At 42.5% G+C, this 24,748-nt stretch overlaps 3 protein-coding genes across 12 annotated transcripts in view; 2 read left to right on the top strand and 1 right to left on the bottom strand.

Annotated features, from left to right (window-relative positions):
- The window catches only part of ca14 (carbonic anhydrase XIV), a 24,295-nt gene extending 5,547 nt beyond the window's left edge, over positions 1-18,748 (bottom strand). For 3 of the 8 annotated variants that reach the window (XM_055502879.1, XM_029130594.3, XM_041067611.2), the window contains exons 1-2: positions 1,597-1,739; positions 1,321-1,344 (exon numbers count right to left, since the gene is read on the bottom strand). In XM_055502879.1, coding sequence (XP_055358854.1) covers positions 1,321-1,344; positions 1,597-1,666 — 94 coding nt within the window. In that variant the 5' untranslated portion in view covers positions 1,667-1,739. Of the gene's footprint in view, positions 1-1,320; positions 1,345-1,596; positions 1,740-4,060; positions 4,206-11,474; positions 11,603-13,437; positions 13,524-15,771; positions 15,897-18,552 lie in introns of those variants that run through there. The other 5 variants (XM_029130590.3, XM_029130591.3, XM_029130593.3 and 2 more) reach the window with 3 other exon arrangements.
- Positions 6,794-13,081, top strand: LOC114843751 (circadian-associated transcriptional repressor-like). The gene is made up of 6 exons (XM_029130588.3): positions 6,794-7,028; positions 8,560-8,912; positions 9,050-9,125; positions 9,467-9,545; positions 9,767-9,950; positions 10,069-13,081. Exons 1-6 carry the CDS (start codon positions 7,010-7,012, stop codon positions 10,669-10,671), a joined length of 1,314 nt encoding a protein of 437 aa, XP_028986421.1. The 5' UTR covers positions 6,794-7,009; the 3' UTR covers positions 10,672-13,081.
- Positions 16,117-24,748, top strand: prpf3 (PRP3 pre-mRNA processing factor 3 homolog (yeast)). 3 transcript variants are annotated; one of them, XM_029130586.2, is made up of 17 exons: positions 16,117-16,253; positions 19,375-19,528; positions 19,826-19,956; positions 20,102-20,269; positions 20,364-20,447; positions 20,585-20,838; positions 20,936-21,054; positions 21,135-21,322; positions 21,468-21,634; positions 21,744-21,832; positions 22,197-22,340; positions 22,429-22,528; positions 22,656-22,769; positions 22,858-22,976; positions 23,376-23,453; positions 23,533-23,588; positions 23,973-24,748. In XM_029130586.2, the coding sequence occupies exons 2-17, from the start codon at positions 19,384-19,386 to the stop codon at positions 24,120-24,122; spliced, it is 2,106 nt and encodes a 701-aa protein (XP_028986419.1). In that variant the 5' UTR covers positions 16,117-16,253; positions 19,375-19,383; the 3' UTR covers positions 24,123-24,748. The 3 variants fall into 3 exon arrangements, with proteins under 3 accessions (XP_028986419.1, XP_028986420.1, XP_028986417.1); XM_029130587.3 differs by lacking the exon at positions 16,117-16,253 and adding an exon at positions 18,830-18,987 and having other exon boundaries at positions 21,744-21,826; XM_029130584.3 differs by lacking the exon at positions 16,117-16,253 and adding an exon at positions 18,830-18,987.

The raw sequence follows: 24,748 nt of genomic DNA, 5'->3' as shown, positions 1-24,748 counted from the left end.
TATAATTACAGACCTGCAAATACAGAAAGTTAAACCAAGTGTCCCCCACAATCGCTGCACTGCACAGCCGTGCATGATGTGGTACATAACAGTGAGTCCAGGCCTAATCACTGCTGCCCCATGTGAGGAGGGGGCTCCACATTAGTGCTGAACAGCAGAAACGGACCACATGCACGGCTTTCCCTCCCTGCACCACAACTCCGCTTCAAAAGTAAGACCCGCTGCCCCGCCGCTGGTTGTCATGGAGGTCTCCATGGCGACCCCCGGACAAAAATCCTGACCCTCTGCCTCTGCTGGACCTCTCCTAGCTTGCTAACCCCACACGGCAGGAGTAAAAACACACGCGTGTAGAGGCCCTGAGAGCACGAGGAGGCTCATGATGGGATGGAGGACTGGTCTCCCCTCCACTGATCAAAGCATGAAGGCCTGCTGCCACACACACACACACACACACACACACACACACACACACACACACACACACACACACACACACACACACACACACACACACACACGTGCCTGTGCGCTGCACAACTGGATAATGTATAGCTCCACTTGGCTCCAGGCACAGCCTCCACCGTTTGCTGCCTTCCGTGTGCACTGCACTTTGGTTTTACTCTGGATATGCAGAGTGGTAGTGTGTGCGCCTCATTCATTCCCACAGTGTCATTGTTCAGGGCAAAGGCAGCCAGTGTGTTTCCAGCACACAATCAACACATAGGTTATTGTGCGCTGCAACAATACTGGATAGGATTTGGTTTGCTTTTGCCGCATCCCGTCCCGTCTCCCCCTTTTTGTCCGGCGCCCTCGTCCTCGTGCACCTGCCTCCCTCCACCAGCCTTTTTCCTGCTTTTCTCTATCTCCCTCCACCCCTCCATCATCTCTGTGTGACTACTGTGCTCATGCCAGCTTGTTGAACTGTACCTAATACAGACAGAGAGGGAAGAAGGAGAGAACAGAGGGAGAACGGGTGGGAGATATGAGGGGAGGACACATTCTCCCCAACTTACACAGGCTTTCATATCTTAAAGATTTAAACATTTAGTTGACATAGTGATGTTGCTTAGTGGACTCAGAAAACGTGCCCATGTGTTTACTGACAAACTAGATTACAGCAAGTTCAGTATTAGACATTAAACTGCTTAAGCAGAAAGAAAAAGTTCCACTAATGTTCTTATTACAAGGATTGACTTCAGGCTTTTGTTTGTCTGGTTCTAGAAACAGGTGCAACATATCCACACTCTGCATGTTATTGTCTACACGCGTCACTTAACATTTTACTAGAAGAGTTTAGTCTACAAATAAACTTTAACTTACCCTTGTACGTCCAGGTAATATTCTCTGAAAAGAATAGAAGAGAAATCCTAAAATTCCTTGAGTTCCTAATTTCACAACGTGTTATGTTTTCATTGCTTGTAATCTGCTGCTTATTAGTGCAATGCCACTTTAACTAATAGTACATTCCTCAAATAGTAAAATCTGATCGCCACCACAACAACTCACTGTCAAAAAAATCTACAATAGGACTCAAACAGAAAAGAAAAAAGAAAAGGCCTCACATGATGCTTAGTATTATGTTAATGAAGATCTTACTGGTAGCAGGAGCAGGTGTCCACTGTACACTCACTAGCATTAGACACACAAAACAATCCAAAGACTCCATGTCGGCTGCAGCTGCCCGTACACAGAAATGAATAAAAGCGGTCTGAGAGATGAGGACTATGAGTGGAAGGGCGAGCGAGAGAGAGAGAGAGAGCGAGAGCGAGAGAGAGAGAGAGAGAGAGAGAGAGAGAGAGAGAGAGAGAGAGAGAGAGAGAGAGAGATCGACTGGGTCCAGTGATCCCACCTGCCCAACTCGGTCTGACAGTGAAGATGTTTTAGCACTCGGGACAGAGACAAGGGGACGGAAAGTTCCACAGGATAAAGAACGGATATCAGAGACCAGTAAATGAGAATTAATTCATCGCTCAAGAAATGGAAATAATAGAAAACAGTAGAAGGAACACACATATCAATGGAAGTCAATGACAGCTGATGATGGTGGTGTGTGTGACAGAGTAAACAAAGCAGTTGTGAATTTCTGATGAATGAGAAGCTGTTGCCTTAAAGTGCAGCATTTATAGCTGTGGTGTTTGGATGGAAGCACCACAGGATGTCATAGCAGTAAAACACAAAGCTGTGTGCTTTGACACATATTGTGTCTTTTTGTATTGCAGCCATCATGTAGATGACATGTTTCACTAATGATTTGCTAGAAGGTTTAACATCTGGTTGAGCAAACAATGAGAAAAAACTAGGTTTCTCAAAATTTGCATGGAGTGTGACACATACTACAGGCTGCACACAATAGGGAACAACATGCAAAAAATATTTGTTTTGAACACTAGAGGGAGCCCTCTCCACATGACACCCTGGTCAAAAGCCTTCAACCAACACAATCTACTGTGTGTCATCCTTTAATAAAGACTGGCTACAGCAGTTGACGAGACTTTAATGGATGGTCATCCACACTGCATTAAAAGCTTATTAATAAAGCATGCTAAAACGAACCAACAATGTGAAGATACGTGAATAGAAAATGACAGATAAAGTCTTGATGCCCCGATTGGCCGGATAAGATTTGTATTATACATCCATACTGGGTTTTTGGAATGGGTTAAACTTTTTAAAATCTAGTCCTCTGATCTGGACTATCACAACCAGGAATCAGGGATGATGCTGAAACATTGAAATAAAACAGCAGAGGTTAGATCACCTTCATGTAAAGATAAACAGAGAGAGAGGGGGGGGGGGGGCTGAGAGGGATGCATCCCTGAACTAACTAGTTATCTGTACTATTTATAGCCATGCAGTTAAAGTTTAACTTAGCTCAGTTAAACCCTAACTGCAGTCTGGGAGGGGATGCTACGGGAAACATCATACACAGTGTGTGAAGAGGGAGCAGACAGACACAACACCAGCCCTCTCAAACGTGAAGCGCTTCGGCAACAATTATGCAACAGTGGCAACCATCTCCCGTTCCCTATTGGTCGCTCAGCGGTCCGGGCGTGGGCGTGGCTACCGGACCTTTGCGTGCCATTGGCTGCGCCTCGGCAGGGGGCGGATCAGCTGTTTTCATTCACAAATCTACCGCTGAGCGTTTCTCCAACATGTGAACACCCCTCTGCAAATGTGAGGGCGCAAAGACGGTGCAGACATTAGGTTATAAAAATTATTTTTAAAAATAGACAAATTATATATGAATTTTAACAATATAGAGACAAACTATGTATTAATATATTAACATAATTTCTAACTGTAGGGTTGTACAGTTGTACTAAACAAAGCAACGTCTGATAAAGAACTGTTATAAAAGTAGTGTTCCACCAATGCCAATGCAAAAAGCTTACTTCATATCTAATAAAGATCAGTGTGGAACTGATAACTACTGTAAAGCAACAATCACCTAATCAGTGAAAGACTCATACGGTGTAAGAACGGAGGTTTCTGTTATTTAGCCCAATCTCGTCCTGTGAGACAGACATAACAGACATTTAATAGATGACATATTCTAAAATTATGTGATCATATATCGCACTGAAGGCAGGGCCAAATGAGGTCAAGCCACAGCATCAGGAGAACCCAGGGAGAGGGTTGTTATGAAATGTTGAAAGCCACAACCTGAAATGCCTTCATATAATAATAAAGTTTCTCTATCTGCGAAAAGAACTGCTGCAGCACATTGTTTTTGTTTCTCTATGGACCTTAGCAGTGCCCGGAGTTGTGCCAGAAATTCCCAGTCTGTGCTGGCTTGCTCCTACCACACCTGCTTGTGTATTTTGGCTTTCCAGACTTTTTCTACAAGCTTTCACAAAGAGCAGCACACCAAGGAAAACAATGTCTAGATAATGTGATTACAGTAATATAAACGATCTGATCTTCAAGCTAACTGAATACTTTGGCACACAGAGCGGCCTGGGATGATCCTGGCCTCGTGTGACCCCGCCCACACAGCAGTAAATTTCAGCGAGTATCCAGTTCTCCCCCAACCACCCCTCTGCTTATACAAGTCACTCACCGCTTTGTGGTCTGAGGGAAGCGCAAACAAACGCTGCTGTTGAGTTTTCCAGATGTGAAGTACAGTCGCCCCTGCATAGTTACCAGAAAGACAGCTGTTGCGCGAGTGGATCTATTTTAGTGAACGACATGTCGGCACGCACAAACAACAGAAATAAACTGCATCCCATGGCTGCTTCAAAATAATAGGGATCCAGTGCTTTGATAAACAGGTGCTTTTAATGTGAAGGAGCAGCAACAACAGTTTGCATTGGCGGTAACTCCTTCAGCACTGATATGTTTGTATGTCACTGTAAATCTAAATGTAAATCTCTGTTTATTTTAACAGAGGCAACCTGTTATAGAGTGAGAGCCTGCACAAAGAGTGAACACTGCAGTGTATTACACTACTGCTGATGAAGGCTAGGTTTTAGCAGGACAAATAAATTGCTGACGCTCACAGCAGGTCACATTAGGTCAGTAATTTTTTTTACTTTGTTAGAATAAAAGTCACGGACCAAAACACCATCTCTGTCTGGTAAAAAACCTGTAACGCTGCTCTACGAACGTTATACAAACCACTACTTCTATCTGTCGGCTGTGTCTGTCCTTCCATTTTCTATTTTTTCCTCGTCCAGCTTCTAAAAACTGGATCCTTGGTCATCCTGGGACCCGTCTCGTGTTCCATTTCAGATGTTTTTCTCTAGTGTGCATGTTTCCTTTCACATATATGTGAGAATTCTCTTACTATTCTCAGCCGCCTATGTTCACACGTTCTGTTTTTTTTTGTTAGGAGTAGTTTTTGCTTTACAAGGTCTTTCTGAATCAGGACGTATAGAATTGTATATATTGTCTGATTGTGTATGAGTCAGACAATCTACGTACACAGTGTGTGTGTGTCTGTTCTTCCTGGAACAGGAGTCACACATTAGTTGCTCAACACTTCTCCACTGCTTGACGCCTCTGAAAGACACATAAACTCAGTACTTAGTTTTATCCAGCCACAAATTCAGATTCAGATATGTTACACAGAAAAGTATTAATTATTGATAAGCTAAATAATGTTGTATTACATATGTAAATTCAGATAACATGTTTGTAAATTAATTCATTTGTTAAAAAAATAATAATAAAGCAATTATATATGTGTTGGATTTTTTGTCCCTTATGTAATAGACATTTTACTTATTACACTGAATGTATAAAAATGAACATCTTAATGTAATTTCAATAGTAATACAATTGAGTTCATGGGTTCTCTACCTTCACTAACCCAAGGCTCTAATTTCAACCAATGAACCAATGGCACGCTCCACTTTGACCTACATACTCTTTACACTTCAACCTTTTTAACACAGAGAACCTAAATGAGAGAGGAACTCGGTGGAAGGGAGATGTAAAGATGGAAAGGGTGGGGGTGGTCTTTAGCATGAACTCAGAGGAGGTTCACTGGGTTCATATGTTGCAGAGGAATGTGGTGGGGGTGGAAAGCCTTTTTCTGTCAAACCTGCCCCTGCTCCATAGAATAAACAAACAACAACCTATAGATGAGACTACAATTACCAAAGATCAATCATTATTGCCATTGATAATAAGTGGGAATGATTTGGTCACCTGGTAGGAAGAATGCTACCGTAAGTGAATGTATAGTTAAATAGACACCCAGCCTGTGTTTATGCCGGGAAGAGGGGTCAGTGGCGTCATATGCTGTAGCCTATGCATTGTGGGGGAAGGGCGGGGAAATACCAAGGCAAGACGAGTCTGGCTTAGAGCTACCCTCCATTTCTGCTTCTTCTTTTTCATTTAAAGCATGCTGAAGAACACCAGCATCATAGAGCAAAGCGTTATGAGGACAGATAAAAGCTGTATACATGATGTGCATGGGATCTATACATGCTGTTGCTGCTGTTTTTCAAGAGGTTACTGGGTTCATAAGGGATAGGCTGCTGTACATGTTGGTAAATCATGAACCTGACCTGCTGACTGACTTTCCGCATTAGGGCAGATCCCTCTAAGAGACGTTTGACCTTAAACCACAACTACAATATTATTAAAGGTTTTAATAAAAAAAAGCTTTATTTAGATATTTTAAAAACCTTTGATTTTTTTCACACTTCTGTTGTTAATTGTGGAACCAGAACAGTAGCAAAACCAGATATTTGTATCATGAAGCAGCAGACAGAGGAAGCAGCATGGTTTGTGTGGTAAAGAGTGTCTCGTTATGAATCAATACGTCAGCACTGAAATGACTTCTATTCCTTCTTCCTCCTTGATCACTGTCAAGTCTGTTTTTATCAGGGGGGATAAAAGGCGGTTGTATCTGGATTAGCCTTTCATCTCAGTCCAGATTATTCACATCTGAGGTTTTTAATCTCTGACTGCACGTCCCTCCCTTCACACCAACGAGGAAGACAAGCCACGACTGTTACTTCTGTACTGCTCCTCGGTCTGATTATTAAATTCAGTAAGTTGCATAATGTTTCGCATTATTACGGTGTGAGGAGGCTGTGATATGAGGTGCATAGTACATATTGTGTAGCTCTCGGCCTTCGATGCGGTGCGTGCGGTGTGTTTACACACGCTCGCTGTAGTAGAGCTCGCCACCATACTCTCTGCCGACACACAGGTGGGCCGGACCTTGAGTGCACGGAGCGGCGTCCAATCAGCGACGAGCACGGCGCTCATTGGCCGGAAGGCTGCGCCAATGGCGTGCGCCGTCGCCGGGCCAACAGCCAATAGAATGCGCACAAAACGTGGGCACGTGGATCCGCGCACATGTTGACGCTCGTAAACCGCCGAGAGAAGGGGCCAGCGGAGAGTCAGACCGACGAGCCGCCGACCGGCGACGTGTCTGTGCCGGAGAGAGCGCTGAGGCTGGGCGCCCCGATGCGACCGGCGACCGGGCGTGGACTCATCCGTCACATCGAAGCAGGAGAGCGAGCCGTGGGCGAGCGTTCGTGGTAGCCGCTGAATGTCCCGCATCACTCCAGGTGAGCGTTTAGCGGTTCGCGTACGTTCCTCCAAGTTGCCAGACCAGCCTGAAGGAATTTCCTGTCCCGCTGTATGTGCTACAATCTGTTAGTGTAGTCAACACCCCCCACCCCCCGGACCCCCCTCCCTATTTTGTTATGCATTGTATTAATGCCCGCTCTTGTGTTCCTGGTGGGTCTTTTTTTTGTAACGTCACATGAATTGAATCCTGCCATTTTAAAATGCTGTTTGTTTGCGTGGTTTCTCGTGTAGCTACACAAGAGTTGTATGCGGAGCCGCTTCGGTTGCTGTAGTTGACACGGGGGTGTGCGGACGCAGCCAGGAACCCAACACCTACATTACGGCCCGTACCTGTGCAGACTGGAGCGACACGCGCACCGCCCCACTCCACCCCGTGCCCGCTCCGAGTCACTGAGCCCGTGGAACCACGCGGCCAATTTAATTATTGTGACCTTCTATTTATTTTAGTTAAGCCATGTCGACAGATGTAAACAAAATAACATATGAACTGTTCTCAGTCATCAACAAAAATAAAATGTTGGTCAGACATTTTATTTTTGTTGGTGATATATTTTATATTTCTGAAAGACAGATGGTGTGGAGTCAGTGAGTGGTTATTGCTGTTGGATTATTAGGGCTCTGTGTGGGCACATGAAAAATTATACCAATCTCCTTTGTCTGTGAGCAAGTTCAGACTTTTTTTTGTGATATGGATAAGAGCTGTGTCAGTGTGTACTATTTGAGTGTATTCCCATGGCCCTCTCTAACTTCTACCTTCAGTGTTGGTGGGATCAGAGACTTTCTATCTGGCGATGTGGAATTGCAGAGAGGGGAAAAGAGGGTAGTTACAAGACCAGAAATACAGAATGTAAAATGTGAGCAAGAGAGGAAGAGGAGGAGGGGGGCTGGTTCGTCAAAGAGGAAAGGAAGAGCAGCACCAGGCTTGTGTGCATAACGAACAGGATGAGCTGAGGAGAGAGATGAGAGGCATACAGAAATGTAGAGAGGAAAGAGGGAGGCTGGCGTGTGTACGTGTGTGAATCTAAGGGGGGGTGGAGAGCAAGCCCAAGACGGAGGGGAGGGGCGAGATAGAGCACCAGAGGCAGAGTGGAGAGAGAGAGAGAGAGAGAGAGAGAGAGAGACTGCCTCTTCTGATTTCACTACTCCACCATCACCCATCCCCCCTCACGTTGTACTCCCCTCTCCAGTCTCCAATCTCCTCAATGGGAGCCAGACATGCACTACCATTGTGTGCCTACTGCCTAGCCCCAGTCCCATTTAAACTAGGACACTGGTAAATCCACCATTTTGAGTAATTTTGGTTATTAGTTTTGGATAAAACATAAGGGAGATTAGATTTTTTACCAAATAAAGAACAAGCAATTATTCTGAAATATTTTATTTTAGTGGCTATCCTGTATTTACATTTCACAATTGGTCTGCTTCTCAAAACTGTTTTTTTTCATACAGTTTCTCTCTAAGCCAAACTGACCACTATACTAACCCCAACTTCTGCTGCTGCTCCAACAGCAATGCAGTCCCAGGGCAGCACCTCCTCCCAGCCCTCTTTCGATTCCCTGAGCCCCAGTGGCAGCCCCTTCTTCAGCGACTCGGAGCCGGCGGATGACGACACAGATGTCTTCCTGACCGACAGCTCCTCCTCTTTGACCATTGGTGGGACAGGTGGGGAAAAAGCTACCGAAGAAAGGGGATCAAAGAGTCCTAGGTCACAGTGGACATGCAACGGCTCGAAAGATAAGGAGACGGAGGAGGAGCCTCCCGGGTCGAGGAGTGGCAGCAAGGCAGCTCAGATCCGTTTGGACGAGGCGGATCCTTTAGGCCAGAGTCAAAAATCACAGGGAGATCTGCTGTTTGCCCAGAAGGTAAGCCTCTCCGCCCAAAATGGATTCCAAAGCAACATGTATGTGTATGCAAGTGAAATCCCCGCAGACTGAATCAGTCAGCGAGGCCTGATCCAAGCTCGCTAGTAATCTGTCTTCTCCCCCTCTCTCTCTGTCAGTGTGCTGAGCTCCAAGGTTTCGTCAGGCCCCTGCTGGAGCTGCTGAATGGACTGAAGACGGGCCGATTTGACCGTGGTAAGCATTCTGACATCACTGCCTCCAGACAGACCGGGAGCCAACGTGTGGATGCTGAACACAGGTTTATGATCTGATTAGCCTGAATCTATTGATATAGAGCATTTCCCGTTGTGCAGCGGTCTGTATTGACGCAGCTCATTGATGGGGCCTCGTGAGTGGAGCGTCAGTTTTATGGCTGACTCATCCGCTCACTACAGTTTATCTAACATCTCAAGTAAATGTTCGTTCGTGCACGTCTTTGTGCCGGCGAGGAAGAATGAACGTCTACACGCTTCTTCTGTGACTGTGTGGCATCTGAGTGCAAATCATGACGGGATTATTATGTTTTTGACTGACAGGTTTGAGTAGTTTCCAGCAGAGCGTTGCCATGGATCGAATCCAGAGGATCGTGGGGGTTTTACAGAGACCGAACAGTGGGTAAGATGTCACCCTGTCTCTGCTGATCTGTTACTCCTTTTCATCTTGCCCCAGCATCACATCCCATCATTATAAAATAGTACTTCAAATAATGCAGGTGCAATGATCTTCATCAAGCCTCATCTTTAATGTGATGCTTTACTGAACAGTTCTTGGGGTAGAGACAGCGTTGCAGGACCCTGTTGTCTCATGCATGTGTATCTCTTCACTTTCTCCTTTAGGGAAAAGTACCTGAACACTCTCCTTCAGGTAGAGATGATGCTGAAGCTTTGGTTTCCCCACATCACCACTCAGCCTGCCCCCGCAGCCTCCAGCGTTGCCACATCCACTGCCTGTTCCCTCCAAGAAACTTCAAGTTCCACCCCACCACACAAGCACAGGGACCAGTTACATATTCCTGTCAAGGTGAGAACGCAAGCATCCCTTTGTGCATGCACAACATGACCTGTGCCCCTCGACCACCACCATAAATAATTGAGTTTTATATTCACTTGCAAATTACTGTGTTGCTTATTTTTCCCAGAAACGCAGACTTAGCTGGACAGGTACGGACTCCCCTACGCCTTCGCCCGTGCTTCTCAAGTGTCCTCGTACAACCTCAGAGGAGAAGAAGGTGAAGCAAGACCAAGATCAAAGGGACAGCCCTCCTCCTCGTCCACAGGTATCGGACGCAGACCAAAATTCACCAGATGTGGCTTGCAGCAGCCAGCTAGGTGGGTGCACAAAGGGACAGGACAGCGGCAGCGAAGAACCAGGCAAGCTATCGCAGTACAAGGCCGGACAGAGCTCGGAGCCAAGCCTGACGTGGGTGCACATCGCGCCCATCCTCTCCCCACGCAAGGCCTGCGCGTCGCACGAGAGCGCATCGGCAGCAGGCGGCGAAAGCCAGCCCGTGGCTGCCGTCCTCTCTCCCGGCAGGAGGGGCAGCCCCGCTACTCAAGACAGCGCCGTCTCCTCCACCACGCCCTACAAGCACACCAAAAACCTGAAGAAGCCGATTCGGTGCCAAAGCCAGCACGCTGCTGGACAAGAGAGCGACGGCGAGACCAGCGATGCCTGCCAGGGTCAAAGCCAGTCTCCCCATGTCACACTTAAGCCTTCGCCCAAGGTGTGCCCGACCCCGTAGAGACCTGATGCATTGTCAAACAGAGAGCTGGCAGCCTCGCTTTGTCACGCCACCCAGCTGAAGGCTGCGGAGAGAGAGAGAGAGAGAGAGAGAGAGAGAGAGCGAGAGAGAGAGAGAAAGGAAGGAAGAAAGAGGCTGAAAGCCTGTGATTATAGATGCATTTAGAGAAGACAAATGAGAGACGAGACAACCCCTCATTATGACCACAACTACAGCTACAACAGCTTATTTTGAACAACAGGGTGTAGCATATTTTACTGAATGAAATCTGGTAATCACAATTACATAATAATATACATATGTGCACAGCAGCGGTTGTGGTTGAAACACATAGACCTTAAAGGCAGGTTGTTAAGTGATTCAGGAGATAAGATATTTGAGGAGAAAGAATTTGAGGAGCAAATGATAGTTCTCCTCAGCATGAAAGCAATCAATATACTGTAATTACAGCGTGTTTTGGCACAAGAGCTGACAGCTGTCAAGGACTTGCACTTGATCAGAAATTTTTAAAAAAAAGCAGATGTCAATATTCAGAATGAAAGCGTCAGAGGTTTAACTGCAGGTAGATTCACTCCACAGCAAGCAAACGACTTGAACCTGAATCTAGTCTTGACACGTTTCACTTTACATTCACCTGTAAATAGCGAAATCGAGCTCACAGAAGAAAAGTGACGTTGGGGTCATTTGAAACCCTTGTAGCTAGTGATGTGAGGAATACAGTGTACAGACCTCAGTATTTTACTGTACGTGTGGTGTGTTAGAGTCATGGAAAACTGTGGAAAAAGTGATGTCATCAAACTCACGAATGTAATCCAGGATCTGCTTGAGCCTTCGACGGTTTGGCCGCAAGCTAATATCAGGGCGATCGGAGGTCGTGTTCCTGCCCGGAGTCAAACTGGCTGTCAATGTGATGAGAATTCAAGACCAACACCTTTCAAAAGACCAGAAGGGGAAAATAAGGATGACTGAAAGACATCTGGCTCTTAACTCCCACAGTTAATTTATTCATATGTTGACCTTACACTGCGTTTATTTATTGTTTGTATTTATTTATTGGGTAGCTGAATATTGCCTGCTCTGCACTCACGTAGTTTGGCATACAACTTTATGAGGCAATTGGGAAGATGCTGTTGACAGTTTGTGGTTTATATTTCTATCATGAAGAACAAGGTGAAAGGATTGAAATGTTGTGATTGGACTATTGGATTAATGTGCCTTTTTTACCAAATAGGATGTGTTCAGAAAAAAGCATTCTGGTGCTTTCAGTGCATTCATACTGTGTTTTTGATTGTTTGCTTGTATTTCACCAAACCAGTACACATTCAATCATAAAAACCTACATGCAGTCATTTTCATCCTGCTTTCCAAGTTACAAGCAGCGTCAAATTTACTGCTGGCGTCCGGATGTGGTACGCTGACATTTAATCCAAACCGCCTGTATCTTCAATTTGTACAAACAACAACAGCGGCGGCTACTACACTAAAGGGTAGCCTTCCTTTCTCGGCTGTGATTAACAGAGGAACAGACTAAACTGCACTTATATCTGGTGTTCTTTAAAACTTGAAAAAAGGCAGAAAACATAAATGTGAGGGAGTAAAACTTCATTTGCACCACATTGTACTGCTGCTATTGTTATTCTACTTCCAGATTGAATTCAGAGGGTTGATAGAAGGTGCTCTCTCTTTACTTGGAAATCTGCTCAAGATATTCTTATAAATGTAGGGGATGGGGATTAGTCCTGTGATTGGATTTACCTATATTGCAAAAATATTGTAAATATCTAAACTGAAATGTTTTTAAATTGGTCAGTGGTTGATACGCTATTCACATAACTTGAATGAGGGGATCCTCACGTGCCCGAGTCCTCTAAAAATCCCAGCGTGTGAACACAGAGCCACTGGCAGCCTCAAAGTTACTGCCTATGTTATGAGTGTACACACTCTCAGTCACAGACCCAGAGTCAGACTGTCCTGCCTGATCCTGTCTTTAAATGTGACATTACAATGTGCCAGACGCTGGCCCTCAATCAGAGGCTGGGGGTGTCTTCCAACCACACTCCTTTTTTACAGTTGTGATGACAGAGAAACAGCTGCGTTTACTTTGTCATTGTTTGTGTATGTTTTTTACTGCAGAGGCCACTGCTGACTGGTCAGAATTAATGTCTTTTTTATTTTAACTGCCTTTTACTTCTTATATTGTAAAGGCTGGGTGTATTTCCCCCGACTCCCCTCCCCCACCCCGCTGCTCATGCCCTGTCTACATGTCTACATGTTCCTCAGTCCTGTTAGTGTCTTTTCTGTCCAAACTAAACCCTCTTTTCTGACCCTAGCTTTACACATTACTCTTCTGACTACTTTGTCACTAATGAAAAGGAAAAACATTTTTAATAAACGACTTTTTATTCATAAACCCACGTCATCTGCCTGTTTTAATATGTATCTGCACTCATGCTTTCTTCTTTTAGCTATGACGTGATGATGTGAGTAAGGTCTGTATTTTGGAAAGCAGCTCTCACTAAACAGATGTGACTCAATGGGGTGCAGATTTAGAGAGTCCATATGAAAACGTGCATGGGTTGGGACAGTAAGGTTGCAGGGTGATGAAGGGTGTATGGCGAAGGAGGGGCAGCCGCCAGGGTGTGAGACTACATCCTCAGTAATCTGGCAGTAGTGGGGGGGCTGGCTGATCCTCCAACCAGCTGCTGCTACCACAGAGCGCACACATTACGGTAGATACTACTTCATTCTCTTACGATGAATAAATACCTCTTATAGGTAGTAGGGAGGACGCTGGCTTGTATCTCTGCTGTTACTTCATCCTGAACCAGCCTGGCATGGTGACTTCAGGTACCCTTGAAAAAAACGTTAAAGAGTCAGGTCAAAAGTTAAAGTCGAACGTACAGCATCCAACAAAAACACCAGATTTTTGGGTCCAGCTTTTTCTTGGATTCTGAAAACTTCAACTTATAAAATCTGTCTCCTTAAAGATAAGGACCAATCAGGAGCCAACTACAATTTTTTTTCATTACTAAATAATCTGCAGTGCTTTATTTGATAAATGTTGTGTTTTCTTGAATTTTAAATGCAGTCTAATCCGACAGATAGTGATTCCTAGTATAGTGATTGAATTCCTAAATTGAAACTCCTCACACATTCACCATTTTCCCCAGTGAAGCATCACCTCCGTGGACGCTGGGCGCACATGGCAGAGTGGTACATTTTCAGAGGGTGTGGCCTGATGGGTCTCCGCTGAGACGGGATGAAGTCAGCCATGCCCCACACGCATGCACAAACATGCCCACGGTGGTAAACACAGATGCACACGCGTGTGCCACTCCACGCTGCGCTCTGACACAATGACTGGCTGATTTTGTGACGGGCCTGTCTCTGACTGCGCTACGTTACAACAACACACACGGCCCCACCTCCCTTCTGCCTCCCTCTCGGCCCCCCCTTGTATCCATGCAGTTTTTAGCAGTGGAGCCCCTGCCCTCATTCCTCCCCCCCTCTCCCTCCTTTCTCCTCAGGATGGAAATGGGGGTGCAGGTGAAAAAGGATGGAAAAGGATGTGTAGAGGGCACAGGCAGGAGGCTTCACTCACTTTTGGGGATCGTGGACAACATTTGTTTTTCTTTCCACTTGTTTTTTTATTAAGAATTTGTTTATTTAAGGAATATAAATCAGATTTAGATGGATTTAGGCAAGAGGCTCATTTTCATGTGCAGCCCTCTGGCAGAATGATGGTAAACACCAAACATAAAAGAAAACATAAATATGTTGAGCATGGCTGAACGGAAACTAGATGAAAAGAAAACAGACCAAAAAATCTGAACAAACAAAAAACAACACTTCATACGTGCACTCGCCACCCTCCCAAACAACCAGCATGTATTACAGCCCACACAGTCATTTTTGGCAGTTGAACATTTAGATGCTAAGATCAGGACAAAATGTTTTAAATATCAGGTTCAAATGGTTCACTAGCTTCACTCTTTGGTTTTGTGTTCATGTGATTTACTTGACTTTACATCTGTTTCTCTGCCACGTTATGAAAAATTCCAAATTCCCGAAGAAAGGTTTTAAAAGTTTGTCACGACATTCTGTTTTGACTTCACTGAGTATCACAGAGGCATGTGTTGGGATAACTGAGCATGTGTGTGCGTGAATCAATAGGATTGCACATAATGAACTTAGCGGCGGCCCTAGTCTCTTAGTGTAGCTTTTGATTGTGAGTCCACATTTAGTTATTGGTGTTAACAAGATAATGGCTCAAAGGCATCTGTCCAGGTCTGCTGCGTGTGGCGTGCGTGTGATGAAGAGAATGACACAATGAGGTGCTTATTCACTAAAATCCCCTCCCCCATTATTCACTCACGTGAGGTGAAGCCACGCTGCGACTTTACAACCACACAATCACGCTTATGTGTCCACAACTACACAAAGACGTGGTAGTGGTGTGCACGCATACACGCGCGTGCGCATACGCGCACACACACACATACGCACACACGCGCGCGCGCGCGCACGCACACACACACACAAACACACACACACACACACACACGCTCTTACTCAGCCAAAGTCCTCTTGGGGATTTAGTGCAGACTAGTCCCGAAACAGCCTTGATGCTCATTAAAATTGCACAGTGGCCAGCCCTGCGATGGAAATCAGAGCTATTCAAAGTCGTTTCTGCCTTGCTGGGACTCACAGCGTTGGTGTGTAGGACCGAAGACGTTGTGCTGCCCACCATTTGTGGTCCTCATCACCATGATGCCACCAACTGGGGATAAAGTAAAGGCAGAGACGCCAGGACTACATTTTCAAGGACGCACGTGTAACTCATGACATTGTGTGTAATATTTGGGGCACAGCCGAGCTACGGGCCAATAACATCCTCATTCGTTTCTTTGGCCTGAATGTGTTCTTGGGAGCCTGCTCGCAATGACGCAATCTTACCCGAATGCTCAATTATTCACGTTCAGTGAGTGAAAGGGAATCACCAGCTAGAGTTTAAAAAAAGAAAGGTGAAGAAAGGAGAAAAAGTTGGCAAACAGAGAGGGTCATGAATGACAGGAGAGGGGGAAATAAAGGCTTACACACCTATGAGACGACTTGGGATTTACTACACGCACGTGCACTCACGCTGATACACACACTGGGGTCCTCACAGTCCATGTGTGAAGAAAAGACAACAGAGTCTCCTGAGATTCTATGATTTACAGCCCCTGTCAGACACAAAGAAATAAAACTGGGTCGGCATCATGAGTTACCATAACTTTACACTTGATGAATCAAAAGCCATGTGAAGAAACAAGGGGAGCAACCTAACTAAAATCATATGTACTCTTATGTAATATTTATAGCATATCAATAATGCACATTTAGACATTCAGCTGTATACATTTAAACATTCAGCTGTATAAATTTAAACATTCAGCTGTATACATTTAAACATTCAGCTGTATCAGGAAAGTATTTTCAACAATTCTTGTTTTGCTAATTACTGGACTTTAGGATAATCTGTAGACTAAATTCACAAAGCCTCACCCCTATCCCAAGATGCTTTATTACATTTAAGACAGGTGAGTACAGTATTCTTTAAAGTATTGCTTTTATGTGTATCTATATACAAAGAAATCTTAATAGAAATATATTTATAAATACAAATATACTTATATTCTGTTCATATATCCATAATTATATTTATAAACACCAAATTAAATTCTTTGCTTGTCCTGTACAAACCTGGCCAATAAAGCTGATTCTGCCTCTTATTCTAATTCAATTCTATTTGCATGATTTGAATGTTTTCCACAGATCTCACAAATATGAAGTTTTACTATGGACTAACTAATATAATAGTTTTACTATGGACTAACTAATATAATATTTTCCTATAAATAAACACACAATATAATAATAACAACAACAATAAACAAACAAACAGCAATGTAAGAATGTTTTTATAAAATAATTTTTATTTAGGTTAATAACTTTTGGGCATAAATACATCAGCAGTGTTCATGTAAACATGGATGCCAATACACTGAGTAAGTTGGCTCAACTGGAATATTCTGGTATAGAGAGGAGTTCATGGTCAATTCAGTGACTGCCAATGTCCAAATCCTGTGGCTATAGAACAAGCCCAAATCACCAGCCTTCCACCACCATGTTTGACAAGCTGTGTGAGGAGATCCTGTTGAGATGTTAGGTTGTAGCCAAACGTGGCACAGCTAATGATGTCAAACAAACCTATTTTGGGTCATAGCACAGTGTTTCAGAAGACTTGTGGTTTGTTCAGATCTAGCTTTGCAAACCTCAGCCATGTTTTTATGTTCCTTTTAAACAGAAGAAGCTTTCTCTCAGCATCCTGTCCTAACAAGCCATACTCATACAGTAGAGTCTTCTTCTAATTGTGTTCTTCACAGCCTTTGACATTTCACATGATTGAGGCCTGTGACTCTCACATGTAGCTCTTAGATGTCTCTGTATTTTTCTGAGATTTGCATAGTTTGACCTTGGGATGAATGTGACACAGGACGCTCACTCTTTTCATTAGCCTAACAAGTTAATCAATATAATTGTACATAAAAACAAAATACAGATTAAAAGAGCAAGGTAGGAATTTTTGGAAGTTACTAGTTTCATCCCAATTGTTATACGCAACACAGCTCTGCGGGTGGAGGGCACAGCGAGGGGGTTATCTGGCAGACTAGTGCAGCCTCAGGCTCACTACTACATTCATGCTCACGCTACTACAACTGCACTCAGTTGACCCATATCGTGAAGAGATAACAAAAAATGAGGGGGTGGGCCTACAGTGGAAGGAAATAGAGCTCACTTGATAATCCCATGTTTTTACCAGGGGACTGAGTTCGTGACTAATCTGTGGTTATCTGGGCAATAGCATGTTCACTCTACAGTGAGTATTGATAAAAAAAAAACATCAATAGCTTGTAGCTGCACCATTGTGCATTGTACTCCAGTGGTTTAATATTATGGGTGACAAATAAAAGATAATTAAATTACTAATTAATTAAATAAATTTGCACTAAATTGCAATGCTTTTAATTGCATTGCTTTTAATATATCAACTTTATACAAATAATATATTACAAATATTAGACACTCTAATTAAATTCAATAAAACCTTACTAAAATTTACAGTCTACCCCTCTTTTTACCCCTCGTTTTATATACTTAACAGAGGCCACTGTACTTATTAAACATTAAATTTTGTTTTAGAATATAATTCATTTCATAATGGAGTAATGCCTAGTGGGTGAAAGATTCCTTTAGCACATAACATCAAAAACATGAAACGTCTGAAGCTTACTTAAGAACAATACTATTTACATATACATATGTATACATATATATATATATATATATATATATATATATATATATATAGATATATATATATATATATATATATATATATATATATATATATATATATATATATATATATATATATATATATATATATATATATATATATATATAGCGCGCGACAAAACAGAAAGTTTTTTTGAAAACTTATCAGTCTGATTGTTTTTTACTTCTTAAGCCTGACCTTAAGGGCTGTTTAACATTTCCAAAGTACTTGGGCCTGTAGACGATATATATATTATATATATATATATATATATATTAGGCTATAAGAGTGTTAAAACCGATGCATCAGTGTAATGTCTAAGCAGCTTTCACTGTTATAGATGGTTCAAGGGGAACTAAAAACAGCTTTATGTTAGTGTGATCCTGTCAATAAATGACAAGCTGCTGTATTCAATTTGTCTTTACGGTTACATTATAACTGGTTAATAGTTGTCGAAATTATAACGTTTTATCTATACACAAATATAAAAACACACTTACCACGGTTATATTTGCACCCAAACGTTTCACTGCTTAATAGCTTTTGAAAAACGTAACCTAAATAGGCTAAACTTAAATACAACTTACGGTACTTCTCTAAGATTAATTAAATTCTGTAAAATAATTAAACACATTTCATTGCAATACTTAGGAAACCTAAAACAAACGCGACAGTTCTTTCAAATGAAGCTAGGCGGTAACAAAAAAACGTCAAACCAGGAACTTCTCGCACGCGGTCACGAAGAAGAAGAATCGGCGTCTACTTCCTGTTCCGGGTCGCAAATCCTGGACGTCGGGTGAACGGCGCGACAAAACAGAAAGTTTTTTTGAAAACTTATCAGTCTGATTGTTTTTTACTTCTTAAGCCTGACCTTAAGGGCTGTTTAACATTTCCAAAGTACTTGGGCCTGTAGACGATATAGGCAAAAAGCAAAGGTTTGTGCGTTTCTCTAATCAGTCCCTCGCTAATGTTGGTAGCTCGCAGACAGCACCATGCTAACGCTGGTTAGCGGGCAACCGGGGAGTTTTAGAGGATGTTATTAGTTTTGGCTTGTACGTTGCTCGTGATTAGCACGTTTGATAGCAGTTGTGTTGTAACAGACGCTAACTGACAACGAACCACAAGTTTACGTTCTTCCAAGTGTATAAATAATTATACGGAACATTTTTATGTAGCAATAGCTACGTGTGCATGAGTGAGTGGCACAGACCAGATTCGTGCTAATGTAGTGTACGTAACTGCAAACATATGAAGATAAACCACCACGTTCACGCAGACACGTCGAGCGACAATGTTACAGTCTATCCATTTATGACGTACAGGATTTGAGGATGTCTCTACCCAAGAGGGAGGTGGAGGAGTTGAGGCCATGGGTGGAGCGCACTGTGAAGAAGGTGCTGGGTTTCTCGGAGCCCACAGTGGTCACTGCAGCGTTGCACTGTGTGGGAAAAGGACTCGACAAAAGGAAAACTATAGGTAACTGTCTTCTGTCTGTTCATGAGACACCTGATTACACATACACACAAACAAAATATAGAACAAATAATTATATGGTTACTCTATATTAAAATGTTGTAATCCAGTTTGCTTTCACCTAGTATGTAAATTTTGAAAAATAAAATAACTTAATAATGAATCTTTTTAACTTCTAAAATTATTTTATTTCAGGTTTTTCTTATCTTATTTTGGCTTTATTTTATGTAGATGTAAGTTTCTTGTAGAGATGACTGCAGTACTGGATTTGCTGTAATTGAGATGTTTGTTTGCCTTTAGATCAGCTGCGTCCCTTCCTTGATGACTCTGCTGGAGGTTTTGTGGAGCGTCTTTTTGAAGCTTTAGAGGAAAGTCGCAGTGCCCGTGGCAATAAAGGTGCAGGGGAAAAGAACCGTAAGAGAGACCTGAAGGTGTGTTTTTACTTCATATTGTTGCTGTATAACTAAGCAATTGTAATTACATTAAACATTCTCACATACATGTCTTAAAAGTGTTTTATTGGACTTCTAAATTTCTCATTTAACTGCTATCTCTCATTTGGGTTGTGGGTGTCAGGATGTGTTTGGTGATGAGCCTGAAGCAGGTGCAATGCGAGTAACTCCAGAGACAGTAGACGGGACAGCAGTAAAGCGGAAACGCGTCCCTCGCTTTGAGGAGGTGGAGGAGCCTGAGGTGATACCGGGACCTCCATCAGAAAGTCCTGGCATGCTCACAAAAATACAGGTGTGTGATATGTGCAACCATTTAAGTGCATTAGATATTAAGTATTTTATCAAAATATCCTAATATTGTTCTTTAAAAAATCTCCCACTGATAGATCAAACAGATGATGGAAGCAGCTACAAAACAGATAGAGGAAAGGAAGAAGCAGCTGAGTTTTGCCTCTTCAACCCCTGCAATAGTAATGATTTTTGTTTTGTTTTTTAACCAATGAACACCTAAAAAAATTCCCATATAGGACCATGACTAATATCTCACAGCACAGTCAATGTTTTAGCCTTTTCTAATTTTACCAATTGTCCCTTTTCTACACTAAAGTCACAGTTGGAATCATCTCCATTCTCCCGGCTTCTTGGCAATGCTGGTGCAGGTGGTGGCTCATCTGTCGCCCCCTCTCAAGCCGCTAGCTTCATGAATGATGCTATTGAAAAGGCTCGCAAGGCTGCCGAGCTACAAGCACGCATTCAGTCTCAGTTAGCCATGAAACCTGGTATTCTCGGCGCTTTGGGGAACACTGGGCCTCAAAACCTGATGGCGCTAGCAAACCTACATGCCATGGGAATTGCTCCACCGTGAGTCCAAGCATAAAGAATTTAAAAGTGGACAAAATCAAATCTAAAAGCATGCGTGATTCCTAATTATTAATGTTTACGTGTTTCCTTTTTATAGCAAAGTAGAAATAAAAGAAGTGAACAAGCCGACACCTCTCATTCTGGATGAGAAGGGACGAACTGTGGATGCAAGTGGAAAAGAGGTCGAACTCACACACCGCATGCCCACACTGAAAGGTATGTTTTATGTAGTTAGAAAAACATTGTGCAAGTGTCTGTTGTTTGGTGTTCTTTAATTTATTGTTCTCTCTTTTTAGCAAATATTCGAGCAGTAAAGAGGGAGCAGTTTCGACAACAGCTGAAGGAGAAGCCTGGGGAGGAATTGGAGTCCACATCTTACTTTGACCAGCGTGTGTTTATTACGCCAGCTCAGCGTCCTCGCAAGGGCTTTAAGTTTCATGAACAGGGACGCTTTGAGAAGATAGCTCAAAGAATCAGAACTAAGGTTGGATTTTGATTTTAAATGTTAGATGTTGTGAGGAGTGTGCATTTGTTTTTTTCAACTTTGTTATTTGTAACAAAATGGCTTACAGGTTTTGAAATGTGGTTCTTGACAAATTGTCTTTTGCATTGATTTTAACCTCAACCAGGCCCAGCTAGAAAGGTTGCAAAATGAGATTGCCCAGGCAGCAAAAAAGACTGGCATCCATGCATCCACGAAGCTGGCACTGATTGCCCCTAGGAAAGAGATTGGTGAAGGGGAGGTGCCCCACATTGAGTGGTGGGACTCTTTCATTCTGCCGTTCAACATAGAAATGTAAGAAACTCACTCACTCATTTGGCCTGATGTTGGCTTTGACTGTTCTGTCTGTTGCTTGAATATTTGTTTGTGGATATAATCTAACATGATTTCTTTTATCCTTAAGATCCCCAGAAACACCATTTGAACAACTGGAGCTTTTTGGTGTGACCAACTTGGTAGAACATCCTGCTCAAATACGACCTCCATGTAAGTGTAAGTGTATTTTCTTCTATGAAGCAGAAAATGAAATCAAGTTCACAAGCATTTTGAAATCTGAAGCTGCAAATTTCTAAATGATTACTTGGCCTTAGCATATGGTAATGGACACAGTGGTTGGTGCCCTTTCATTTAAGAAAAACCCACAATGATCACACAAATACCTCGAAATAGATACACATAATGAATCAAATTTACTGAAAATTAGACACTGCTTTCAAATTGTTCAACTGAAGTATAAAAAAAAATCAAATCAACACAGTACCAACCATTTTATCAATGTCCGTATATGCTGTTAATTGCTCTTAATGTAATCTTTTATTTAAATTTGGGTTGTTCATACGTACGTTTCAAATGTCAGTGGACAGAGACAAGCAGGTAACACTGGGTGTATACCTGACAAAGAGGGAACAGAAGAAACTGAGGAGACAGACACGAAGAGAGGGACAGAAAGAAGTGCAAGAGAAGGTCCGTCTGGGACTGATGCCTCCACCTGAACCCAAAGGTACTCTCATACAATTCACCATTATTAAATTGAAATTGCATGCTAGAGAGAACAAAATGTTAATTATTTTTATTTGTTTGTGTTCCAGTACGCATCTCCAACCTAATGCGAGTACTGGGGACAGAGGCAGTTCAGGACCCTACGAAGGTAGAAGCCCATGTCAGAGCTCAGATGGCCAAAAGACAGAAGTTAGTATCGCAATTAACCTGTTTACTGTTTTTCTTGGACCTATTGTTTACTGCACTATAATTCACGCTTGAATATAACCTTATTTCCAATTCATGGAAACACAAACTTGTTTCCCAATCACTGCAGAGCTCATGAGGAGGCCAATGCAGCTCGCAAACTCACTGTAGAGCAAAGGAAAGAGAAGAAGGTCAAGAAGTTAAAAGAAGATATCACTGATGGTGTTCACATTGCTGTGTACAGGTGTGTATGGCTGTGTAAGTTATGGTGCCGTATACTTGCCGTGACAGAGTAATGTGCCTAATTTAAGCTTCTTGCCTTTCCTGTACAGGATCCGTTACCTGCAAAATCCTGCTAAGAAGTTTAAAGTGGAGGCCAATGCCAACCAGCTGTACCTGACAGGCACAGTCGTTCTTCACAGAGATGTCAACCTTGTTGTAGTGGAAGGAGGTATGGCCGAATAAAATATATACAGAAAAAACATTAAATAGCAGTCCTTAATTGATTGTCTTAATTGGTTCAAGTGTATGGATGTAAATGTAAATGTTTACTATGTAGATTTTTATACTTTTATTTGTTTTGCCCGCACACAGCACAGAACATTTTTCTCTTGTCCTCTGCATCATCTACGAAATATTTATTAGACTAAAAACAACTGACCGTGTAATTGGTGTAAGTAATTGTTTGCAGATTAATAAGAATGCCAGTGACTAAACAGGACTAGTAAATCTAAGTAAGCAAAATGGGATTAAGTGGGCATGTGATAAGTCTACTGAGGATTAATGACTGTAAAGCTACCCTAACCCCATTTATTAACCTTCTTCTGTTTTTGTCCATGTTATGTTTTAGGCCCCAAGTCCCAGAAAAAGTTTAAAAGGCTCATGATGCACAGAATCAAATGGGTGGAACACAACAGCAAAAGAGATGGTAAGAGTGACTTAACTTTCATTCAACATTTTTGTTTATTATAGTGTTACTAAGCTTTTGATTCTTGATTGTCAACTAGATCCAGATGGTGATGATGATACAAGGAGGAACAACAAGTGTTGGTTGATTTGGGAGGTGAGTGTTTGCACATACACTCTGTTGGATACTAAAATTGCCTTACTCCCCTACATTCGTTAAGACACATAAATAATTTTACTTTACGTCATTAACTGGGTTTTGCAAGTTTTCTTTCTCAAAGTGCTCAAATCTTAAATTATTAAACAACTACACCAGAGCTTTCATGATATGTACTTAATAGGTTTAGCTTCTTACAACAGGATCTCTTCTACCTCAACTATTCTATATTTCTGTCCTGCAGACAAAGTAACTTGTTCTTTTTTTAAGTATCATTATTGGTAATATATTGTGTAATTCATGCCACAATTTCAGGAATGTGAATCAAAAAACTTTAAATATTTTGTTTGTGCATTTCAAGTGTATATTTTCCTGGTTCCACAGGGAACGGCTAAGGAGCGCAGCTACGGGGACATGAAGTTCAAGCAGTGCCCCACAGAGAACATGGCCAGAGAACACTTCAGGAAACATGGCACAGAACACTATTGGGACCTAGCGCTCAGTCATAGTGTGTTGGAGACTGCAGATGACTGAAAGCTGCCTAGAGAGCGTGTTGTTTCTGTCAGTGTCAGCCCCTGCTACAAACCTCCAGACCACAGCCAGCCCTCACTGCTCTCAGGCTGCCTTCAGCTGGGGACAAACACTCAATCCAGAGACTTAGAGGAGTAACAATAAAGCTGTGGGGACGTTATGAGTGTGTGTCTAGGACTGTTGGTTTGTCTGCCTGCATCACTGTACATCTCTTAGGTTGTAGGCGCTTCTGTCAGATACTGTTCCCTGTTTTTGAATACAGTGTGACAAACTGCACTGTGATGTAAATCTTGTACCCAAGGCTTTAGTGAGGATGGCAAACTGTCTGATTATGTTATGACTAGAGTTTTGTGCTGAAATACCCATGGACACTGATAAGAGTTTTAATAAAAGCATCTTTATTGGCTGCACTGCTATTGTGCTAACACGTTTAGCTAAAACCTGACCCGTTTGGCTGAAACGCCAATATCGCTATGAGACTGTAGTCATTACACGTGCATTTCACGGAATTTATGATGCCCAAATAATTTTTTTTCTGTTTGGGGGAAATGACAAAACATTTGGCTCTACTGTAGTTTAGTTCTCTGTAAAGTTCAAGTCACCGACTCAAATAAACACAATTTACCGGA

Source organism: Betta splendens, chromosome 16 (genome assembly GCF_900634795.4).
Source record: "Betta splendens chromosome 16, fBetSpl5.4, whole genome shotgun sequence".
NCBI classification, from domain to species: Eukaryota; Metazoa; Chordata; class Actinopteri; order Anabantiformes; family Osphronemidae; genus Betta; species Betta splendens.
Note: the sequence above shows the minus strand (reverse complement) of the source record. Positions and strands in the feature narration are given on the sequence as shown.